Source organism: Haliotis asinina, chromosome 3 (genome assembly GCF_037392515.1).
Source record: "Haliotis asinina isolate JCU_RB_2024 chromosome 3, JCU_Hal_asi_v2, whole genome shotgun sequence".
Taxonomy (NCBI): Eukaryota; Metazoa; Mollusca; class Gastropoda; order Lepetellida; family Haliotidae; genus Haliotis; species Haliotis asinina.
This window is the reverse complement of record NC_090282.1, coordinates 7,635,058-7,656,056: the sequence shown is the minus strand read 5'-3', so window position 1 is coordinate 7,656,056 and position 20,999 is coordinate 7,635,058. Positions and strand designations below refer to the sequence as shown.

At 37.0% G+C, this 20,999-nt stretch overlaps 2 protein-coding genes across 5 annotated transcripts in view; one reads left to right on the top strand and one right to left on the bottom strand.

Moving 5' to 3' along the window:
• LOC137277407 (protein FAM81A-like) overlaps positions 1 to 11,774 on the bottom strand; it is a 31,219-nt gene extending 19,445 nt beyond the window's left edge. Inside the window, exon 1 of one of the 3 annotated variants that reach the window (XM_067809116.1) lies at positions 11,701 to 11,774. The gene's annotated coding sequence lies outside the window, so the exon portion shown is untranslated. Of the gene's footprint in view, positions 1 to 10; positions 356 to 5,394; positions 5,458 to 11,700 lie in introns of those variants that run through there. The other 2 variants (XM_067809118.1, XM_067809117.1) reach the window with 2 other exon arrangements.
• A 214-nt stretch (positions 11,775 to 11,988) lies between these two features.
• Positions 11,989 to 20,999, top strand: part of LOC137277392 (ras GTPase-activating-like protein IQGAP1) — a 111,577-nt gene continuing 102,566 nt past the window's right edge. For both annotated transcript variants that reach the window (XM_067809099.1, XM_067809098.1), the window contains exons 1-2: positions 11,989 to 12,383; positions 12,499 to 12,595. In XM_067809099.1, coding sequence (XP_067665200.1) covers positions 12,344 to 12,383; positions 12,499 to 12,595 — 137 coding nt within the window. In that variant the 5' untranslated portion in view covers positions 11,989 to 12,343. The remainder of the gene's footprint in view (positions 12,384 to 12,498; positions 12,596 to 20,999) is intronic.

The following is a 20,999-nucleotide window of genomic DNA, read 5'->3' as shown; positions in this document are numbered from 1 at the left end:
ACCTCCTCACCTGTTGAACACCTCCTCACAGTATTTAAGTAGATATTATCATATAAGATCCACTCGCTATCTGTGGAAGTCAGTCTTCGTATAGAAGTCCAACATGTTCCTGCGTGTACTCTCCCAAACAAACCACAGATGATCACTAGTGAGCATGTCCCTATACACCTCCACCCATTGCGTCAAGACTTGTGAATGTTTACCATACAATCCGTCCACCCAGTGTGTTAATGTAGCTGTACAGTGTGTGGCATAGACAGTATCAACACAATCAACACATCCTTGGAGACAGCAGGTACTGGACACTTCTATTGTCAGGTCATACACATGGTAATGAGAGGCCCTTAAGTTCTGGAGTTAAAAGTTTGAAGCATGGCTAGACTATACATGGCCACTGTGGGGCTGAATAGACTTGACGACCATGACAAGGGGGTAATACCTCATGGCTTATTCTTGCATGTGAGAGAGTACGCACCTACCATTGTGGAGCTATGAATGTATTATGACCAACCAATCAAACTGATAGTCTCATAAAAAAAAGCTGATACAATGTTTACCGATTCCAAAATGTGAACAATGTAAAATGAATGTCAACAATGTATCAAGGAAGTGATTTCTCAATCAATATTGTCTCGATCAATATTAGCATTGTTGAGTTTAAGAAGCAATAACGTTTCTTGCCTTCGCTTCTCGCCTGCCTCTGAATGAACTAATCAGAAGCACAAGACCACAGAATCAATGCAGAAAATTAATCCATTATCGTGCAGCGTGAATGAAATATAAGGATAAATGAGTTAATATCATAAAAGTGGTGCGGTGAATGACTGTCATAATATATACAGGAATGGATACGACTGTTACTTCAGATAGAGAGCATAACCTGACTTCCAAGTTTTTCAGGCCAGGGCCTACATTTTCAAAGCTCTCTTAGCGCTAAGATAGTCGTAAGTTAATGTTGAATTATGGCACTTATGGCTGCCTTAGTGCTATAGTCTGTTTGCAGTGGAAACATAATCATGAATTTATTTAACTTAAAACAAAAATGTAAATCAAATGTAATGAAATTGATATTGCGAACCCTAATATTTTTACATTGCCAGCTGAACATTTAAATCTAGAGATAAAGCAGATTAGTTTGTGAAATGTTAAAAGTTGGAGTAAATTTCAGTGAACTGTACAATGATAATCACCATAGAGATTTCAGGTAAGGACAGGTCTTTGACAATCACCATGGAGATTTCAGGTAAGGACAGGTCTTTAACAATCACCATGGAGATTTCAGGTAAGGACAGGTCTTTAACAATCGCCATGGAGATTTCAGGTAAGGACAGGTCTTTAACAATCACCATGGAGATTTCAGGTAAGGACAGGTCTTTAACAATCACCATGGAGATTTCAGGTAAGGACAGGTCTTTAACAATCGCCATGGAGATTTCAGGTAAGGACAGGTCTTTAACAATCACCATGGAGATTTCAGGTAAGGACAGGTCTTTGACAATCACCATGGAGATTTCAGGTAAGGACAGGTCTTTGACAATCACCATGGAGATTTCAGGTAAGAACAGGTCTTTAACAATCACCATGGAGATTTCAGGTAAGGACAGGTCTTTAACAATCACCATGGAGATTTCAGGTAAGGACAGGTCTTTGACAATCACCATGGAGATTACAGGTAAGGACAGGTCTTTGACAATCACCATGGAGATTTCAGGTAAGGACAGGTCTTTAACAATCACCATGGAGATTTCAGGTAAGGACAGGTCTTTAACAATCACCATGGAGATTTCAGGTAAGGACAGGTCTTTAACAATCACCATGGAGATTTCAGGTAAGGACAGGTCTTTAACAATCATCATAGAGATTTCAGGTAAGAACAGGTCTTTAACAATCACCATGGAGATTTCAGGTAAGGACAGGTCTTTAACAATCACCATGGAGATTTCAGGTAAGGACAGGTCTTTAACAATCACCATGGAGATTACAGGTAAGGACAGGTCTTTAACAATCACCATGGAGATTTCAGGTAAGGACAGGTCTTTTACAATCATTTCTTGTCATGAGTAACATGAAACTGGTTGGTCATACTCAGTGACTTGCTTCAATACTTAAATGTTACATATTGCTTTTGATAGTAATCACTGAATTGTCTGGTAAATACAACAGAAAGCTATGATATTATCATAAACCATTACACAGTGAACAGAAAAACATAATCTTATAATAATTAGTATCACCTATCGTGTATTAATGTGTCTCCTAACGTCAAAGTTGCATCAAAACTCACCGTTACCATGAAACAATACCAAAATAATGAAACTGTTATACAATGAAAAATAATTACACGTGCAGATCAAGAAAGCGTTAAATATGATGAGTACGAACCTATTTTTCCCAATAAATATTCCAAACATTGAGACAGTTTCACCAATGCATATGCTCTGGTCTGTACAGCTTGGAGGGATCTGAAAGACCCTCTGCTTGTTATAGCAAAGTATTCATTGCATGCCAGAGTTCATGATCTTACAATCATACCATTCAAAATGTTGGTAATTTTACTAATTATGGCTGCATGTATATAGAAAGTTCTAACCACATTCAGAGAAGCAGTCTATCGACAATACAATTAATGGTTCTCATTTCATGGTTACTGCTTTCGTCAGTGTGTTATCAAAGTGTGTGCCCTGAATCTTAATTCCAATTGATTTCCTTCCTTCTCCTTATCAAGCTTTTTCAATACGCTGGAGGAAGTGGCATGACTAGTAGCTCTTATTTCCTGACAAATGCAACACAAAACAAAGAACACCATCGGCTTTTCAAGCCTCAGTCAATACAAAACTGAGTACCTCGACAACATACAATGTATTCCTGAATACTGATCAAAGCCATAAAATCCGAGATATGTCTTGTATGTTCACATATTGTGTATGCAATCCTTTTTTTTAAAAATCACAATATAAGTGTTCAACTGAGAGGGCATATTCTGCAGTGTTCACGAATAGTGTCTGACCCTCTGACAAATCTGGCAGATTCGCCAGTGGTCAGATAGAAATCACCAACCCGACAGCCCCAGTGTCTGACTGAATATTTCACAATGACTTTGTGTGAGGTTGTTAGTTGCAGCATCTGACACTTGTTTGCTGTTTAGAAATCTTATGTTTCTTATCATATAATGTTAATAATTTCAATGCTAGTTATAAGAAATGCTAAATCTGAAATATTTGTTTAACTTTATTCTGTGGGTCCTGTGAATTTTCAGTGGGTCAGACAGAATCTGAAACTTACAGGACCCAATGTCCTGTTACTTTGAAACACCATCGTGAAGACTGCAGATGCGTCAACAAATCTCACCTGTTGAACACCTCCTCACAAATGCTTGTATTAATAGTGAGACATTCTGTTCTTCACAGGTATCTTGTCTCATGGTTGTCTCCTTTTTATCTCCTTTTACCTCTATGTGCAGGTAAGTATAAAACAGAAAACACTGATCTCTGAGGGCTGCATCGATCTCTCAGCAAATAACTCTGGAGAGGTTGTGTTTTACATTGCATATTTAAGCATTAAACTACTCAGCATGAATTGTTTTTAGCTATGATTTGTTATTTTTGTAACAAAAATCCTTGAGGACAGTGTTTAGGAGGGGGCAAAGCACAATTTAATCATTAAAACAGAATCATTAATAAGATTGAGCACAAACGATATATGTACAACCTCACAAACAAGCCATTGTCAAAATGAATACTTACATGTGAGTGAGTGGGTGAGTGAGAGCAGAAGATACCATGAACACAATATACACGTTGTACCAGTACTGGTGATCAACGTGGGTGGTACCTGGGTTATTATGGTACAAATATAGTTTGCCCAGATTACAAATATATCAAAATGATCAAATGTTGTTACACTGTAAATTGTCAGCAGTTAGAATATCATATAGGAGAGGCCACGGTGACGTCAGTGTTTTGATCACGTGACGCGCCCGAGTACTTCCGGTAGGCAGAAGTTAAACATAAACACGAGAGAACCACACAAGCTGCATACATTTGATCGTTGACTTGTCATGCGTAACAACTCCTCCCGATCTGGTTTTCTTTTTTCGTTTGGTGTGTTGTATAATGAGACAGGTACACAACCATTATTTTTCTAAAACATTTGTGGAAAGTATCTAATTGACAATATCCAGATTTCATACTTCACTCTGGTCCAATACTGCAAGTCTTCGTTTTTTAAAGCAAGAATGTAATGCAAAAACTCCCAAGTGTTTGTCTCGCATTTCTTTCAAACAATACAAATTTTAAACAAATAATCCCTCACTTACTGTTTCTTTGCTTACATATTGTCAATGACATAATCAGGAAAGGTGAGTAATCTGCCTCACCTGCCAGTCATACATGTTACATAAACACCACCCCAAACCTTCCTTGTCAACTATAACAACACATGCATCTAAATGGCATTGAGTTACCATTTTATCACAGCTTTTCCTTCTTATGAAAACAGATAAAGAAGTAGCATTGATCTAAGCTAAATCTTTAAATGGCATTGAGTTACCATGTCATCACATTAATTCCTACTTATAAAAAACACATACAAAAGCAGCCTTGATCTAGGCTAATCTCACCAACAGGGTGGTTTCAAAACTTTCCAGACACACTTGTAGTAGGCATCAGCAATATATTCTTTATTCCTAACAATTCAATATGTAAGTTAAACAGTCATCTCACAGACATAATTTTCTCGTAGCAGATATCCAGCAAGCACAGAGGTGTTTTGTCATCGACATTGTGGTACTGTGTCGGAAAAACGTGTCCACTTTCCACATATTCATATGCTTTCAGTTACTTGAAGGGTCTCACAGATTCGAGGGTGAACTGACCTGGGGTGTCTATCAGATAGAAATAAAATGTTAAGTACATAATCCGACCATTGTTTGCCTTTCACGCTACACCGGTTCCCATCGTTATCATCAACCATTGTGGCTTTCTGCCTACCCATGTCTGAGTGAGCGTGGTTTGTGACGTCACTTCCGTAAACATATGGACACCGCTATAGGACTAGTGTGTTGTTTGAGGGAGACATTTCAGTCCTATTACAGCATCAGACCTGGATCCTGGATCTGCCTCTGTGCATACTGTACACAATCCAACCAATGAGTTAATCTTCCCAGTACAAGAACTATGAGTAGTACTAAACCATCCATTAGAAAACAAATGATATCAGTAAGATGTATTGAACAATAATTGATGTGAAAGAAACATGAGAACAACAACTATTAAAAGCAAATTTGTAACTCTTGGAATCACAGAAAAACATGGAATATTCAAATTAAAACACCAAATTCATCTGAAACTTCATGCCTCAATAGCATTTGCTATATACAACAGTAATCATACACACATTACAGAATATTTTCATGATTATGTCCTCATACAGGAAGCCTTCCGACAACAATGAAGTCAGTTCACTGACTCAAGAAGTAGGTCAAACCAGTTCAAGTTGCTGTGAGCTGCCGTTGGCCGCTGTCAGTCAGCCACTATCCCAGTATGTCTCTAAGCCTTAACCAGTTGGCTCGTTGGTCTAGGGGTATGATTCTCGCTTAGGGTGCGAGAGGTCCCGGGTTCAAATCCCGGACGAGCCCAATATTTTGTTGCAGATTTTTTTTTTTCAATCTTAATTTTTGACAACTCTTAACAGTTTAATGCTGCTGGCATCTCATGATGACAGAGTTTAAATACTCTTATACATTTCATGAGATCATTTGTTTGGGTTTGTTTAAATACTCTTATACATTTCATGAGATCATTTGTTTGGGTTTATTTAAATACTCTTATACATTTTATGAGATCTCTTGTTTGGGTTTATTTGGGTTATATACTAATATATGCATTGTCATTGAGTAAGCTCTGTTGGGAGTTTTCAATAGTTGTGTGCTAAATATGGCCTGCAGAAGGGCATTTTACAAGCTCCAGTTTATGAAAATCATTTTTATGCAAAATATATTTATATTTCATTTTCAATGTGATTAAGTGAATCATATTATATAAACGAGAACTAATATGCATATATGTATTAGTAATATGTAATTTCTTTCAGTAATTCACATCATTACACAGGAATGGAGGTTACTAAATATATTCATGGAAACTGCTCCTGTCCATCAGAAATATCCTGTCACATCCAGGATGAGTAAACTTTTATCAAGTTACCCTTTTGGCTCTGGTTTTTATGCAAATGAATAGAAAGACAAGTGCTTGGGGTTGTGTATTTTAAAGGACCGAAGCCAAAACTCCATGATCCACATTATTCTTATGGGTATGACCACATAAAAATTACACATGAATTTTTTTGCCATGACAGACTCTGGCCTTTTTGTTCATTGAGATATGAGTAAGAAAACTGATGCACAAACTGTACTGTATGAATGCACATAATGGTTTGCATATATGTTTTGTCTGTTCATATCTCAATGAAAAAAAAGAAAAGAAAAATGAAAATATAAAAATACAGTGTTTCATTTAAAATTAAACTGGACAATCCCAAAAATATTATATTTGCAATGGTTTCCTGGAAAATATTTTAACAATTAAAGCAGACAGAAATAGAAAAGAGATAGAAAAGCATTCCAAGAAAAGGGATACATACTATGGCATGACGTGAGATGGTGATGATGACTGGCGATTAACATGTGCTTTTTGACATACTGCACATTTCGCACATGGCGTGACATGTATTAGGTGATGGTTCAATATATGCACACAACTTGACATGCCAAGTAGACAATCAATGGAGAGTAGCATTAAAACAAAGGTCCCAGGAGCTGTCAATCACAATAACAAGAGTCAACAACAACAGTCTAACTGTAATGAATCAGAAGAAATATGTCAGGAAGAAGAGACTCTTTTAAGTGAGATGATCAGTAACCATCAACTTCAAGCATTGGTATCCAAAGGACAGGTCAACACTGCTGGAGAATGCTTTTTAGTATAAAAACCTGAACACATACATTGTAACCCTGACAAGTGAAAGAAACATGCGAGCAAGCCAGCAGGCCCTGTTGTTTCACTTAAGGGCTTCGGGGATTGGAAGGTGATTTGAGCAATCGAGAATACGAATGATTATGTATAAAATGTTAATATAAAATGTTACCTTAAATGATAAGGTAAACAGAAGGGGAATTACCTCATCCATAAATGGGATTAATTGTTTTACATTCATTGAGAAATGAATGCGATAACATGTGATAAGCTCAGCCAATCACAACGCACGAATTACAGTGAACTAAACAAAAATGTAATTACATAGCAATATCACTTCAGGAAGTTTCAGCGTATCTTGCTCATTGTACAAGAAATTCAAGTTTGCAAAGTACATTCATTCAAGTATCATGAACTTAAACATATTCATATCAAACCCAAATAATAGCTCTATGAACCTTGTACTTTACGAGAGGAGGAAGCTCAAAAATAGTGAACATCTGCTGTTATGTAGTGAGTTAGTAACAACATTCGTTATAATCATATCTGATATCTGACACAGTACAACATGATTTGTTTACAGGTAGTCAATTGTGAAAGGTATGGGAGGTGCAAAAATTGTTTTTCTTTACATCTAACCCTTATTTGCCCAAACTATCTTATAATATCCATGAAGAGTTTGACATGAAGAAAATAAAGTCTCTGTGTCCTTATCACTACACATGCTGAAATTATACATTTAAATGTTATAATATTACATGGAAGCAACCAGACTCTTGGAAATCCTTTCATTTCTGATATGAATTTTTTTTTTCCAAAGCACAGTCTCACTTGACAACCTAGTCTTGCTCCATGGCTATACTGAATGCTAAGTCCATAGATGTATAGTAATTCCAGCCTTTAAAGAGGCAAGTCTAGACAGTACATTACAAATTAAGGATGACAGTATGTTAATCATATTTTGTTTTAGAAAGTTTCATGAAAACTATTAATTATTTCCTTAGAGACTTGTGTAAGTCTACTGATAACATTACACTGGTAGAAGGGACTTGCTGGTTGACAGGTTCCCACTGCTCTTGTTTCAGTTTCTGTGTAAATATGATTGTCAGCGCAAACACACGGCTATTGTCAGTAGGTATATCAACACCACGTCTTCAGACTTTGGTAAAAGTTTAAAAGTAGTTGATATTCAGTCTGATGTCTATTTGAATGTTGACATTTCTAGCAATTCCTCTAAACCAAATAATGACAGAACATACTAATCAATGAAACATTCTGTGACTTTAACTATCTGTCCACACTGAAACACTACTGCAGATTTAACAGCATAGATTTAGCATAAGTTTTCTTGATTTCCTTTATATTTCTTTGTCAGTTGTTTCTCAATGAGATCTTCCAGATGTTCCTTAACTTTGACACACTCAATCTTTTTAGATGATTTTCACTTTCTATCTCTTCTGGGCATCTCGAACTTCATATACAGTAAATTACTTATAAGCAAGTGACTTCTTCAGGTGAGCAATGGAGTGCAGATATTTGTGCTTTTCAAAACTCCTTTATGCACACAAGATCTTTCACTGCTGAGCAGCACTTTGGGTGTAAATAAAAATATCAATAATACAAAACATTATCTCTTTACAAAAATACATGCTAAGCTAACCTTTTTAATAATTAAGTTGTGGATATCCATATTTTGACACTGAAACAGAACCAATATATCAGTCATCATATCTGACCAGATCAAGTTCAGAAAAACTTACCAAAAAGCCATTTTAAAAATTATACCCCAATCACGGTGGTTGACCACATCATAACAAAACAAATATGTCACTAACAGACACATATTATCATTTCTTTCATGAAAATTAAGTTAACATGACATAAATAGGTCTCCAATCTCATGTGTATGTACATAAACCAACAACATATTAAGAACACTCATAACGACTGAACAGAAATTACACCAATACAGTCGTCAGTTCTGCTACAAGTGGAATCATCAAGATATTTCACCAGAAACATGTTCTTTACTGGTACCTATGAGTTTAATAACAGTAACCCTTCAGCTCTAACAATAAAATTCCTGTGACTATCCCTCGTGGATGAAACATTTGCAAATGGTGAAATACAACATGAAATGAATTTGTAGACGATTCTTTCTGTAATCTGTATACTTCCTATTTTACATGTAAATAAACCATATATCAACCATTCATCAACTGAATCATTGACCAAATTAAGCCAATAAACATTTTCAAAGAGGGAAGTCAAGTTCAGAGGTAAAGTTCCCATTGCTGAACATTTCAATTTCTAATGCTGTTACTATGAAAGGGAGATAACTCTAAGGGTACTCCTAGCACAACATTGCTATAACATGAATTTTCATTGATAAAGTAATAAATGCTTTAAGAATGTCATATAAAAGAAAAACTGACAGGTGTGAATTAGCCAGAAAGTGTTCAATCATTTAGTTTCTTTCATGCATGTTTTTCTTCTTAAAAATACATAGATACATCCATTATGCCACAAAAGTACACTTTTGGAATTTTACTTGACAAGGAAATGGTTCCTAAATGACAACAAATATTCAGATTTGGAAATCTGTATGTGATGTGCTGTAATACATAAAATATGCATGCAATAATCTTTGAATTGATGAATACAACTGAATACATGCTCTCACTATAGCAGAAAGAATCCAAGGATGTCACAGTAGTCTATGAAGCAGTTTTAGGTTAATAGGTGTGGTCCTAGTACAGTGAGTGAGTGAGTGAGTTTAGTTTTACACTGCACTCAGCTATGTGGTGGTGGTCAGTAAATAATTGAGTCTGGATCAGACAATCCAGTGATCAACAGTGATCAAACTGTGCAATTGGGGACTGATGACGTGTCAACCAAGTCAGTGAACCTTACCACCTGATCTCGTTAGTCCCCTCTTATGACAAGCACAGTAGCCTTTTATGGCAAGCATGGGTTCCTAAAGGCCTATTCTACCCTGGACCTTCATGGGTCCCTAGTATAAGGAGTTCAGTTTATATACTGATGCCACACTGTGAAGGCATGTGATCATAAATTTGCAGTCATGAGTGCTGATTGTGGTTTCCCTAATGCTGAAAGTCATGCATCCAATGGCAGCATTTACTGATATTTACTGTTATAACTGAAATATATGCTGCAATGCCCTAATCTAGAATGAATATGCTGACAATGAAATGAGAAAAGTATTGCTTCAATCTATTTCCTGAAGTTTAGCATTCTATTAATAAAATTGATTTGCATTTTCAAAATGAAAAGAGGAAGTAGTCTTGAACAATGTAGATAGGTTAACTTGAACGCATGGACTTGAAGGTTTATGCCCTATGGCTTAATAACAATAATCTTTGTGTTCAACAACATCGCTGGAAATACAAGTCTTCACAATTCAAGCCTTTTTATGTGTTTCACTATTATACATGTCCCTATGCATGCCATACTACAATCCGGAAGAAGAAAATCATGTTTTGCAAACAACATCAGCTTAAGAATGCTGAAAATGTCCCAGGAACTGATACAGCTATCACAGTCTGTTTTACAGTCTTGAACTATATTATTTTCTCTACAGCCTAGCCTTCCCTGCAATGCATACCCCTAACAGAATTCAGCCTAGATCTCACTGGGGATCCTGTTAAAATTAAATGGGTTCATTTTTTAGAATCAAAATTATATATTTGGAGATGTAGCGTTAGTCTATAGCTGTCAATGTAGACTCAAACATAATATTTCCATAATGAGTTATAAGGGGGAATGGGTGGTTCTGTTACCAAACATTTGGTTTTCGTGTGACAGAGGAAACAAGGTGTGGCGAAACTGGGGTAAGAGTTCCTCTCATTCCCCCATCCCAAATGGTATGTATAAATTGATATATCCTGGCGTCTCCTATTCTCACGGTACTTATGAATATCAGCTGAAAAAATAATATAAACAGTTCTTTTCGTATGTATGCTTGTTGTTTTTAAATGAAGAGATCCCCCTCTAACATCTGCATCTGTCAACTGCTTGATCCATCAAGTGTATTATCTCATTTGAGCTTGATGAAAAACATGGTCGTCCGCCGCTGACTTTTCGAGGCGTCTCCTATTCTCGCGGTACAAGGTGAAAGTAACGCTATTAGGCGTAAGGAAGGGGAATCTTATCGGGAAGGGCAGGGGATAGAAACGATTTTTCCAAGTTGGTTAAAACTCAAGAATATTCGTTACACTGCAAAGTTTTGATAATTCACAGGAATGGGCCACTTCTTAGTTACTGGTCAATGATGTAAACAATTGCTAAGTATCACGTATCGGCGACCTCGGCAGAAAATGCGTTTACCGCGAGAATAGGAGACGGCCCTATAATAGAATCATTGACAAAACCTAAAACAACAATTACTAGAGGACTCACAACAATAAATGAAGCCCCCCAAATTAAGTACAGTATATAAGGTTGAACAGCTCAGTGTTTCCACTGTTAATCTGAGGAAGAAAACAGAAGAATGGAAGGAACTCTTTCCGAAACCGGTAAAAAATAAAGAGATTATCAAGTTATGCTAACTTCAACAACTTCAACAGGTGGCAAAAAGTTTCCAAGTTTTGTTGGGAGGCAATATATTCCAACAAACATAACAAAACATCGAATTTCAGTGACGTCTTGACTTGCGTTTACAGTAAAATAGTAGAACAAGTCAGAAAGACATAATCAAAGGGATACTTACTTAGTGACTGGCTATTTTCAATGGAATCAACAGTTGCTAGTAAATTGTGGCCATTAGTAAACAAAAGAGTACATTCGGGTTGTATTGAAACTATCAACATTAAGACGATAATAACATTATTGAATATTAGATTTATGATAAAATCACTTGCATACTGTTGCAGATTTATAAAATTTCTTTTCCACAGTATTTTCTTCATTTTAAAAGCAACGAAATGTATTTTAAGTCAGGTAATTTTAACCGAGGAGGTCTGTTATAAAATAAGTGGTGATAGATAACTTTCATTTCAAGGTGAAGGTTGTTTTGCAAGGTTAGAGGTTATGTGAGTTCACGTTCCCACAATTCCCGCGAAAAGGTTCGAATCAGCTTAGCGCGCTTTCTGCAAGTGTACCACAGTCGCCGAGCTGAGCGACACGAATCATAGGAAGCTCTTGTGTGTTTTGTTTTACGCGCAGTAACGATACAGGGCGACACTGGATTGACATTTTCCCTTTCTCTTGGATTACCACTAAGCACTGACATTTTGTAGCCTACGTACAGTTGAGGATATGTTTTGAACACGATTGTTCACAAGTGATACCGAACTCACCCTGACAGCATCCTTGTTTGTTGTGGATAGTTTGGATTACTATTTGTTTCAGCGATGGAGAGCGACACATCAGAGCACCGTCCCCATTACAGGAGTGAGTGTTACTCTCATTTCGGCCAGTTAATTGTTTATTGACAGCATGTTCATTAACTACTGTCAGTTTTACTAATTAGCTTAATTGTGAAGTCAACTAACCTTGTATATTTCAGCCTTAGACGACTCTCGTCTCTCAGCCGATGAAATGGACGAGCAACGGAAACTCAATATCGCATACGAATATTTATGCCATTTGGAGGAAGCAAAAGTGTAAGTTAATTTAAATGTAATATTCAAATACCACTTGACCGTTACAGTTTAGAACACCTTATGTACGAAATTTGAAAGGTAAAGATGTCAACGAAACATCAGCGATATGAACTATTTAACATTTGCACGCACCATTGAACTGATCTCTTATACGCACTTGTAAGCTTACTTAGGTGATATCGGATTGTACATTACTGTGGACGGAAATAGTCTGACTTGCTTGAATAAGAAGCAACAGCATTGTTAACCCACAGGGGACTTGACTGCAGTAGAATCAGTTTGAATGACAACAGGTGTCAGTTGCCACAATATACCATGACAAGTGTTAAACTGTTCTTTGCAATAACTTGCGAGGATAAAAAATACCGTCTTAAGAGTATGAGTTTTCAGTATAATGAAACCCCAATAAAAGCCTCACAAAATATAGGGGTCTTTGAACAAGTTAACAATGTATTTGTATTCAACAATGTTGAAAGTTTGATGTTGAATGAGTATATGTCATTGTGACCTTGCAGTCACATCCCTTATGACTCATGATCCCGCATATTCAGAAATTGCATATATTTCCATATGAATACATTTATTTGAAAGTTCCCTTTCAATTTAAGCATCTTTTTTGCTCTAATGTCCATGTTTTACTTATATAGTTATTCTGTCAGGAAGCTATTAATTTGTAACATAAGCATATTCCATATTAACCAAAAAGTTGATCATTTTTTAATCATATTCACTAGACTGTTTTTATAGTCCTCTTTGTTTTTGTTTACACCTGTTTTTACTGCTTCATGTACATATTTAACATATACACATAGCATACACATTAAGTTATACTTGAATGAATTCAGTGGTTGTACACCATCAAATTATGGAACCTCTATGTGTCAAAGAACCATCTAGTCCTCAGTTTCATGAAAATGTACAAATTTTGCACATATACAATGTGAATTTATCTGTCAAAATTGTTCTCTTTCTGTAAAATAAAGACTCCTCATGGGGGATGTCATTTTCAAATATCTGTATATAAAGAAACATAAATTGGGGGCATGAGAAAAAATGTAAAAGTGACCACCATTCTTAAATTGCTAATATATTCCCCCATTCTGACCAAAACTGCAAACACAGGCCATGTAGATTTCATCAGTGAGATTTGCCGCTATTGTGTGTTCTGGTATATATATGCTGCTTGCTTGTGGCAAGATCATGTTCCCAGTGGCTTACATTTATCTCTGACCTACATCTGTACATGGGACTTTTCATAATGCTACCACATCATATACACAGACTTAGTTAAAGTACTGCTAGTGGACCAACCATTCCAGTCTGGATTTAAGTTTTCAATTTCATTTGGATTGTATTAAAATTTGTTCTGGAAAATAGTGTTCACATTCAAACAGTCATTAAAAACATTCAATTTCTGTTAACTGAACCCAGTTATTTGAAGTTGACTAAGTATACAGACATCTTTTTTGTCCTTTATTTAACTATAGATGGCTGAATGTAATGAAACACCATTTTAATGTGGCTGCTTATTTTGTCAAATAAACCCTGAGAGTAGTCTGTGAATGCTGTGTGAGGGTCACAGTTTTTTTTTATCCTTTACAGTGAAATTGTTACTTGCTTTTATTTGCACAGTGTGAGGAGATGGCCCATGTCAAATATAGACTTGTGTGTGCTGTGTGAGAAGGTGACGACTGCGTAGGTAGCATAACGTCAGTATCACTCAACTAGTTATTCCTTCACATGTTTGGAGTGACTGTAGTTGTTACCTATAGGGAACACTAGACCAGGTGTGCTGATGACGTCCTCAGAGACTCATTTGTGAGCTAATCACCGACATTGTTCCAATTAATCAATTTCTTTTATGATTGATTGCTAGTAGTTTACAGTTATGGAATTGACGTTGGAAGCTATAATAATTTGTTTTCTTCTTCTTATTTTTAATGAATTCTGTGTGTAGTGTAATTCAGTATAAATGTAGCCCACTGACAAGGTTCAGCTGCATTTGCTATTAGTCATGCAGTAAATGCAGTCATGTTACTGAGGTTAGAGTGATATAATTTGTCCAGGTTAACTGAAAAATGCTAATATAAATGTGCGAAATGTATGAATATTTTTCTGTTCTCATTCATCATTGATAAGTTAACTATTAAAGTTCTTATTTAAAGGTGTATTTCAACCTGACACAGTTGTGAATACGTCTTGTCTGTCAGGAAGTTAGATATGGACATTTGACTGTGTCAGCTGCAGTAAAATGTTCTATTTTGTTTGGTATAAGAGGCTATGATCCAACTATCATTTGCCATGTACTGTTGTCTTGCATTGTGTTAAGAGCCTGGACAGAGCACATATCTGTTGCCAGTCAACAGCTGAGTGAACTGGTCATTCTGGTGGTTATGAGTTGGGTGTAGTATTTTACGTCTTTTACCCTGGTGCTCAAGCTGTCAATCTCACTGTTGTCTGATTCTTTCAGAATTGGCTAAATATGGCTGTAATTTTACTAAGTTGTGTTAATAATAGCACAGTCCATTCATTTTTAGACATGTTTGAAAGGTTTATTTCACTAAGTGGATAGAAAATGTAGTTTGAAAGAAATCGCTTATTTCCATGTCAAAGCATTTTTGAAGCATAAAGGTAATTTGTGAATCTTTCTAACATACATCAGTGTTAACCAGGACACTTTTTACCAGTAATGACTTAGCTGAGATTTATTGCCTGATGTATGGGCTTACACAGCCTTGAGAACCACCTCCGTCAGTGATTGTTGTGTCCAGAGCTAGACCAGACGGATTACCTGGTGTTTGAGAAATGTGACAGAATGAAGCTCTCCAAGATGACTCTACTCCAGTCATTCCCACCTCCAAGCCTGCTGTGCAGATGATGGCAAATGTCATGTATTCTTTAGTCACTTAACGTATGTAGGGACTGAAACTATTAACTGAACATATTCCTTAAGGTGTCCAGTAATACATTGGCACAGTGTTCAGTATTCATTTAGTCCAGTCATTCCTGAATGTTCAGGTTTTGATACCAGTGCAGTGACAAGGTCATTTTACTTCCAGGGTTAACATAGAAGTGTGCTACTTATACAGCCATTAGTAGATCATTAGTAGGTAGTTTCAGGTCATTGAGTGTTAGATGAGGAAAGATATTCTATTTGCCCTCCAAACCTTTCACTAGCCTAAAGGTCCATATATGAATAAATGTTCTTCCTTGTGCTTTGTGTAATAGTGGAATGACAGGTATGTGAGCAATTGTTCTTGTTTATAAAATACATGATAAATATATGTTTAGAGTGTTTAAACTGACACATCATGCTACAACCATTATAACCTGATCTGTGCTGTCTGTCGGTCATAGTTGCTGCTACGTCATACTTTGGAAGTCTCCATGAGCGAGGTCATTCATCATGATGTTTAAGTACTGTGCAGAAGGTTTAAGTGTTTTTGAGTTTGTTGTAGAGAAACATTTTCTTAACACTTAACAGTGCTCCCCAGCAGTAGTACATTACAAGCTGGTCCACCCCACATCTGTCCCAACAGCAGTACATTATAAGCTGGTTTACCTCACATCTGTCCCAACCAATAGCAGTAGATGATGAGCTGGTTCACCCCACATCTGTCCCAATCAAAAGCAGTACATTATAAGCTGGTTCACCCCACATCTGTCCCAACCAACAGCAGTACATTATAAGCTGGTTCACCCCACATCTGTCCCAACCAATAGCAGTACATTATAAGCTGGTTCACCCCACATCTGTCCCAACCAATAGCAGTACATTATAAGCTGGTTCACCCTTCATCTGTCCCAACCAATAGCAGTACATTATAAGCTGGTTCACCCTTCATCTGTCCCAACCAACAGCAGTACATTATAAGCTGGTTCACCCCACATCTGTCCCAACCAACAGCAGTACATTATAAGCTGGTTTGCCTCACATCTGTCCCAACCAACAGCAGTACATGATGAGCTGGTTTACCTCACATCTGTCCCAACCAACAGCAGTACATTATAAGCTGGTTCACCCCATAATATAATGTAGTGCTGTTAGGACAGATGTGAGGTGGACCAGCTTATAATGAAGTGTTGATAATGAATTTGTAAGCTGGTTCACCCCACATCTGTCCCAACAGCAGTGCATAATAATCTGGTTTACTATTATGTGGTGGAAACAAGCTATATTGAGCCTGGTGGCTACATGTAATATTGACCAGGTGATGCTTTTGATTGTTTAGACACAGCACTGACCCTAGTATATCCCTCGACAAATCACTATGAAATGTGACATTTCTTGGTAGTAATAGGCAGGATGTTTGCCTGAATGATGCACATGATACAGGTAAATTTAACCATACCATGTGTAGTTGTGTTGTTTATACGCTCTCTGCCTCATTGTTTTGGATTGACCTGTGTTTTGTTTGCACAAGATGAAAATGTCATTCAAACAAGCATTGCCCAAGTATTTTGTTAGATCTCAGGTGACACTGACACTAGTGACAGCACAAGGCATGTTTTGTTTTATTTTATGCTGCAAGTGAAGGCTGTGTAGAGGAGCCACATGGGTTATCTAGGGGTGACATTTGCTGCTGTGTTTTGTCACATCTATGACCTAACTTTAATCAGATTCTCAGGTTGTCTCATTTCATTTGATTTATCCTAGTGTGAGTTCCCCTTGTTTTGTCCTGGTGGCAGTTCTGCTTACTTTATCCTAGTGGGAGATCCACTTTTTTAATCCTGGTGGGAGTTCTCCTTATTTTATCCTGGTGGGAGTGTTCCCTCTTTTGTCCTGGTGAGAGTTCTTGTTTTATCCTTTTTGAAGTTCATATTTGATCTGAATGTGTTCTTGTTTTGTACTTGTGTGAGTTCTCCTTATGTTATCCTTTGGGAGTTCTCATTTTATTCTTGTGGGAGTTCTCTTAGTTTTATCCTTATAGGAATTATTGATTTGTGGTGATGGGAGCTCTTCTTGCTTTATCCTGGCCAGTCTTCTTGCTTTATCCTGGCCAGTCTTCTTGCTTTATCCTGGCCAGTGTTCTTGCTTTATCCTGGCCAGTGTTCTTGCTTTATCCTGGCCAGTGTTCTTGCTTTATCCTGGCCAGTGTTCTTGCTTTATCCTGGCCAGTGTTCTTGCTTTATCCTGGCCAGTGTTCTTGCTTTATCCTGGCCAGTGTTCTTGCTTTATCCTGGCCAGTGTTCTTGCTTTATCCTGGCCAGTGTTCTTGCTTTATCCTGGCCAGTGTTCTTGCTTTATCCTGGCCAGTGTTCTTGTTTTATCCTGGCCAGTGTTCTTGCTTTATCCTGGCCAGTGTTCTTGTTTTATCCTGGCCAGTGTTCTTGTTTTATCCTGGCCAGTGTTCTTGCTTTATCCTGGCCAGTGTTCTTGCTTTATCCTGGCCAGTGTTCTTGTTTTATCCTGGCCAGTGTTCTTGTTTTATCCTCATGGTAGTTGTGTTGTTCTTGTGGGAGTTCTCCTTGTTTTATGGTTTGGGGGTTCTTGTTTTATACTTGTAGGAGTTCTTGTTTTATACTTGTGGGAGTTCTTGTTTTATCCTGTTGGGAGTTCTCCTTGTTTTATCCTTGTGGATATTCCCCTTGTTTTGTCCGTATGGGAGTTTCCCTTGTTTTGTCCGTATGGGAGTTTTCCTTGTTTCATGCTAATGGGAGCTGTCCATGTAGGATCTGACTTGGTTTTAGCCTTTTTGGAATTTATTTAAGCAGGACAACTGGAGACTGAATGTTTGTATTTCTTGATATTTCTGTAATTATTATGACCCCCAGAAATGTCTTTTTTTTTCGGAGGTAGTAAGAGTACAATCGTGCTTCATGAGGACTGCAGTGGATGGGTCAGGGCATGGATTGTTATATTTCTGGCAGTTTTACTGTACAACTACATGCCTGAATATTGAACATGAAATAACAAATTAATAGAAGAGTTTCCTCTATCTGCAGATTCTTAATCTCAATCATAGTGATATGCTTAAGAAGTTCCTTGGTGGCATTTAGACCTCTGACAGAGATTAGAAGTAATGACAATATAATTAAGATCAGATTTTGATTCCATACCTTTTTCTACGAACACTCAATACTTGAGCTGAATGCAGGAAATGCAATGTGTGTTTTTGATCCAGTCAGATGTCAGCTTTGTTAAGCAATTTAGCGACAATTTTAGTATTATAAGAAGAAAATGCACTAAAAGTAGAATATGTTGCAGTGATTGTGCATCAGTGAAGTCCCAGAACCTGTCTGTGGAGGAGTCTAGTAGAGTCTACAAAGATATTTTGAGGTGAAGACAGAGCTACCAAAAACGCTTAACTTGATGGCTAAGAATTTCTTTATTGTGTTTGTTGAAAAAGTCAACCATTGGCACTCTGAACTGAGGATCTGTTCCTACCAGAATAGAAATGTATGTGTCTATACTAAAACTTGTAAAGCTCTGATATCCAGGAATATGCTAAAACCTGCTGTTGTGTCTGAGATAAGGAATTTCACAGATCACCGAACTGAAGCAGTGCTTTGCTATCTCAAACCAAGAATTTCGAAGTCCATGCTTCTTTGCCGATTAGGAAGCAGTGATCAACTTGAGATTTCTCACATCAGTTGCTATACAATGGCATTAAAATTTATCTGTAGCGATTAAAAATCGCATCCTGCTCACGTGTACGATCACAAATAGTAATGTGTTTAAATCTATTTTACTGAGATGTCTTTGTTATTTTGTTCTGTGAATGATATTCCAGTTGCTTTCTACCTATTTTTACCTTTCTTCCTAGTTCTGGTATGGAACTTTGAACATCGCTCCACAGAGCTGTACAAAATGAGCTGCGCTGCAAGGTGTATGGTAAACTCTGAACCTTGCAGTCTGCTAATGAAACCAGCTCATTTGATACTAAAACCTTCAAAGACTACTTGGATCATGAACAGTTAATCTCATAAGATTTGAAAATAGGTCTCATGTTTTTGGTCTCATGTGAGATTTTATCTCGTATCTTTATAAGTACATGAGGAAGTTCACATGACATGGTATTGACAAGAAGTGACGTATCAGGTAAAATTGATCTGTGCTGGGCCCATAAATATCATATGTCTATGTTTTTGGTATGGCAGCATTGTCTGTGACATCTGTGACAGTCTACTTTGCGATGGTCTTGGATGAATTGACTTTGAGTATAATGACTAAAGTCTGAAACAGGTTTGCAAAACATTAAGCTGTTTCCTTGCACTTATTTACCTTCTTATTATTTTTCTTAACTTTTGAGAGTTACCAGATCAGTTGTCGGGCTGAGATTTTGGACAGGCTGATCATGTTGGTGCACTTGTTAATTTAAACATAAATCTGCCAAGCAGTTTGGTTTTACTTGTCAACTGTAAACTATGAACTAGTTAAGCTTTAATTGCTACAAAATTTCAGCTACCCTCCCTTGCTGAAGTGAGATGTTATTGACTTTTGTACTCTTAATTCTGCACATCACTCCCAGCTTGTGTTAGAAATGACAAATCGAAGCAATCAGGAAAGCAGAAGTGCTTTGTAAAGCTCATTTTGATGATTCTTGTTCTTTTGGGGAATCAGCAAGCTGCCTGTTGCAGCTTCACACTTTTTTGTTGTGGAAGAGATGTCAATGGTCAAAAGCCAATATCAGCCAGTGATGCATTAGCTTTGCGTGTGCAACTTGAAATGTTCAGCTGTCTTGTTCACAAATACTGAGATTGGATGTCATTAATGGTTTAGATGTATTCCCTTCAAGTTTCTTTTGAATATTGGTGTTAATTGTTTAATACCCATGTGGACACATATGGTTTTCTCTTTTTCTTGTACACGTTCACTTTACTTGTACTGGAAAATAGATTACTGAATGAACTCATACTGGTAACTCCTTACTTACTTGCACAAGTCTGACAAAGCACAGCAATCTGACATGACCCACATTTATTTCCAAATGTCTGTCTTCAGTTACACAGATCACTTTTTATAAACTTCTGCTTGAAAGGATACTGTAACAGTAACATCACTTTGTCAGATGGTTCAAGGTTTTACTTATCATAGCTTTATACTACCACGTAAGTCACTGATAGTATATGGGCCTAACTTATGGTACATGTTCATATATAAGGACTCTTGCTTCAGTCAAGGATGTGTACCAGTTTGTGTGACTGAAAGCAGTGTTAAGACACTGTATGCATGTACATTTTCCTGATTGTATGGTGGGACGTATTCAGCTCCTACTAACTGCTGGAAAGCCCTTGGAGAGCTCTGCTGAAAACTGTATCATCAGGAATGTTTTTCAAAGTGTGGAAAAGGATATTTAGAAGTGAAAACAAGGAGAATGTTGATGTGACTGTGAAGGAAAAAAGTGATTTTGAAAGTTAATAGAATTCTGGATGTAAGATGAGAACATCTGTTGTGAAGGTA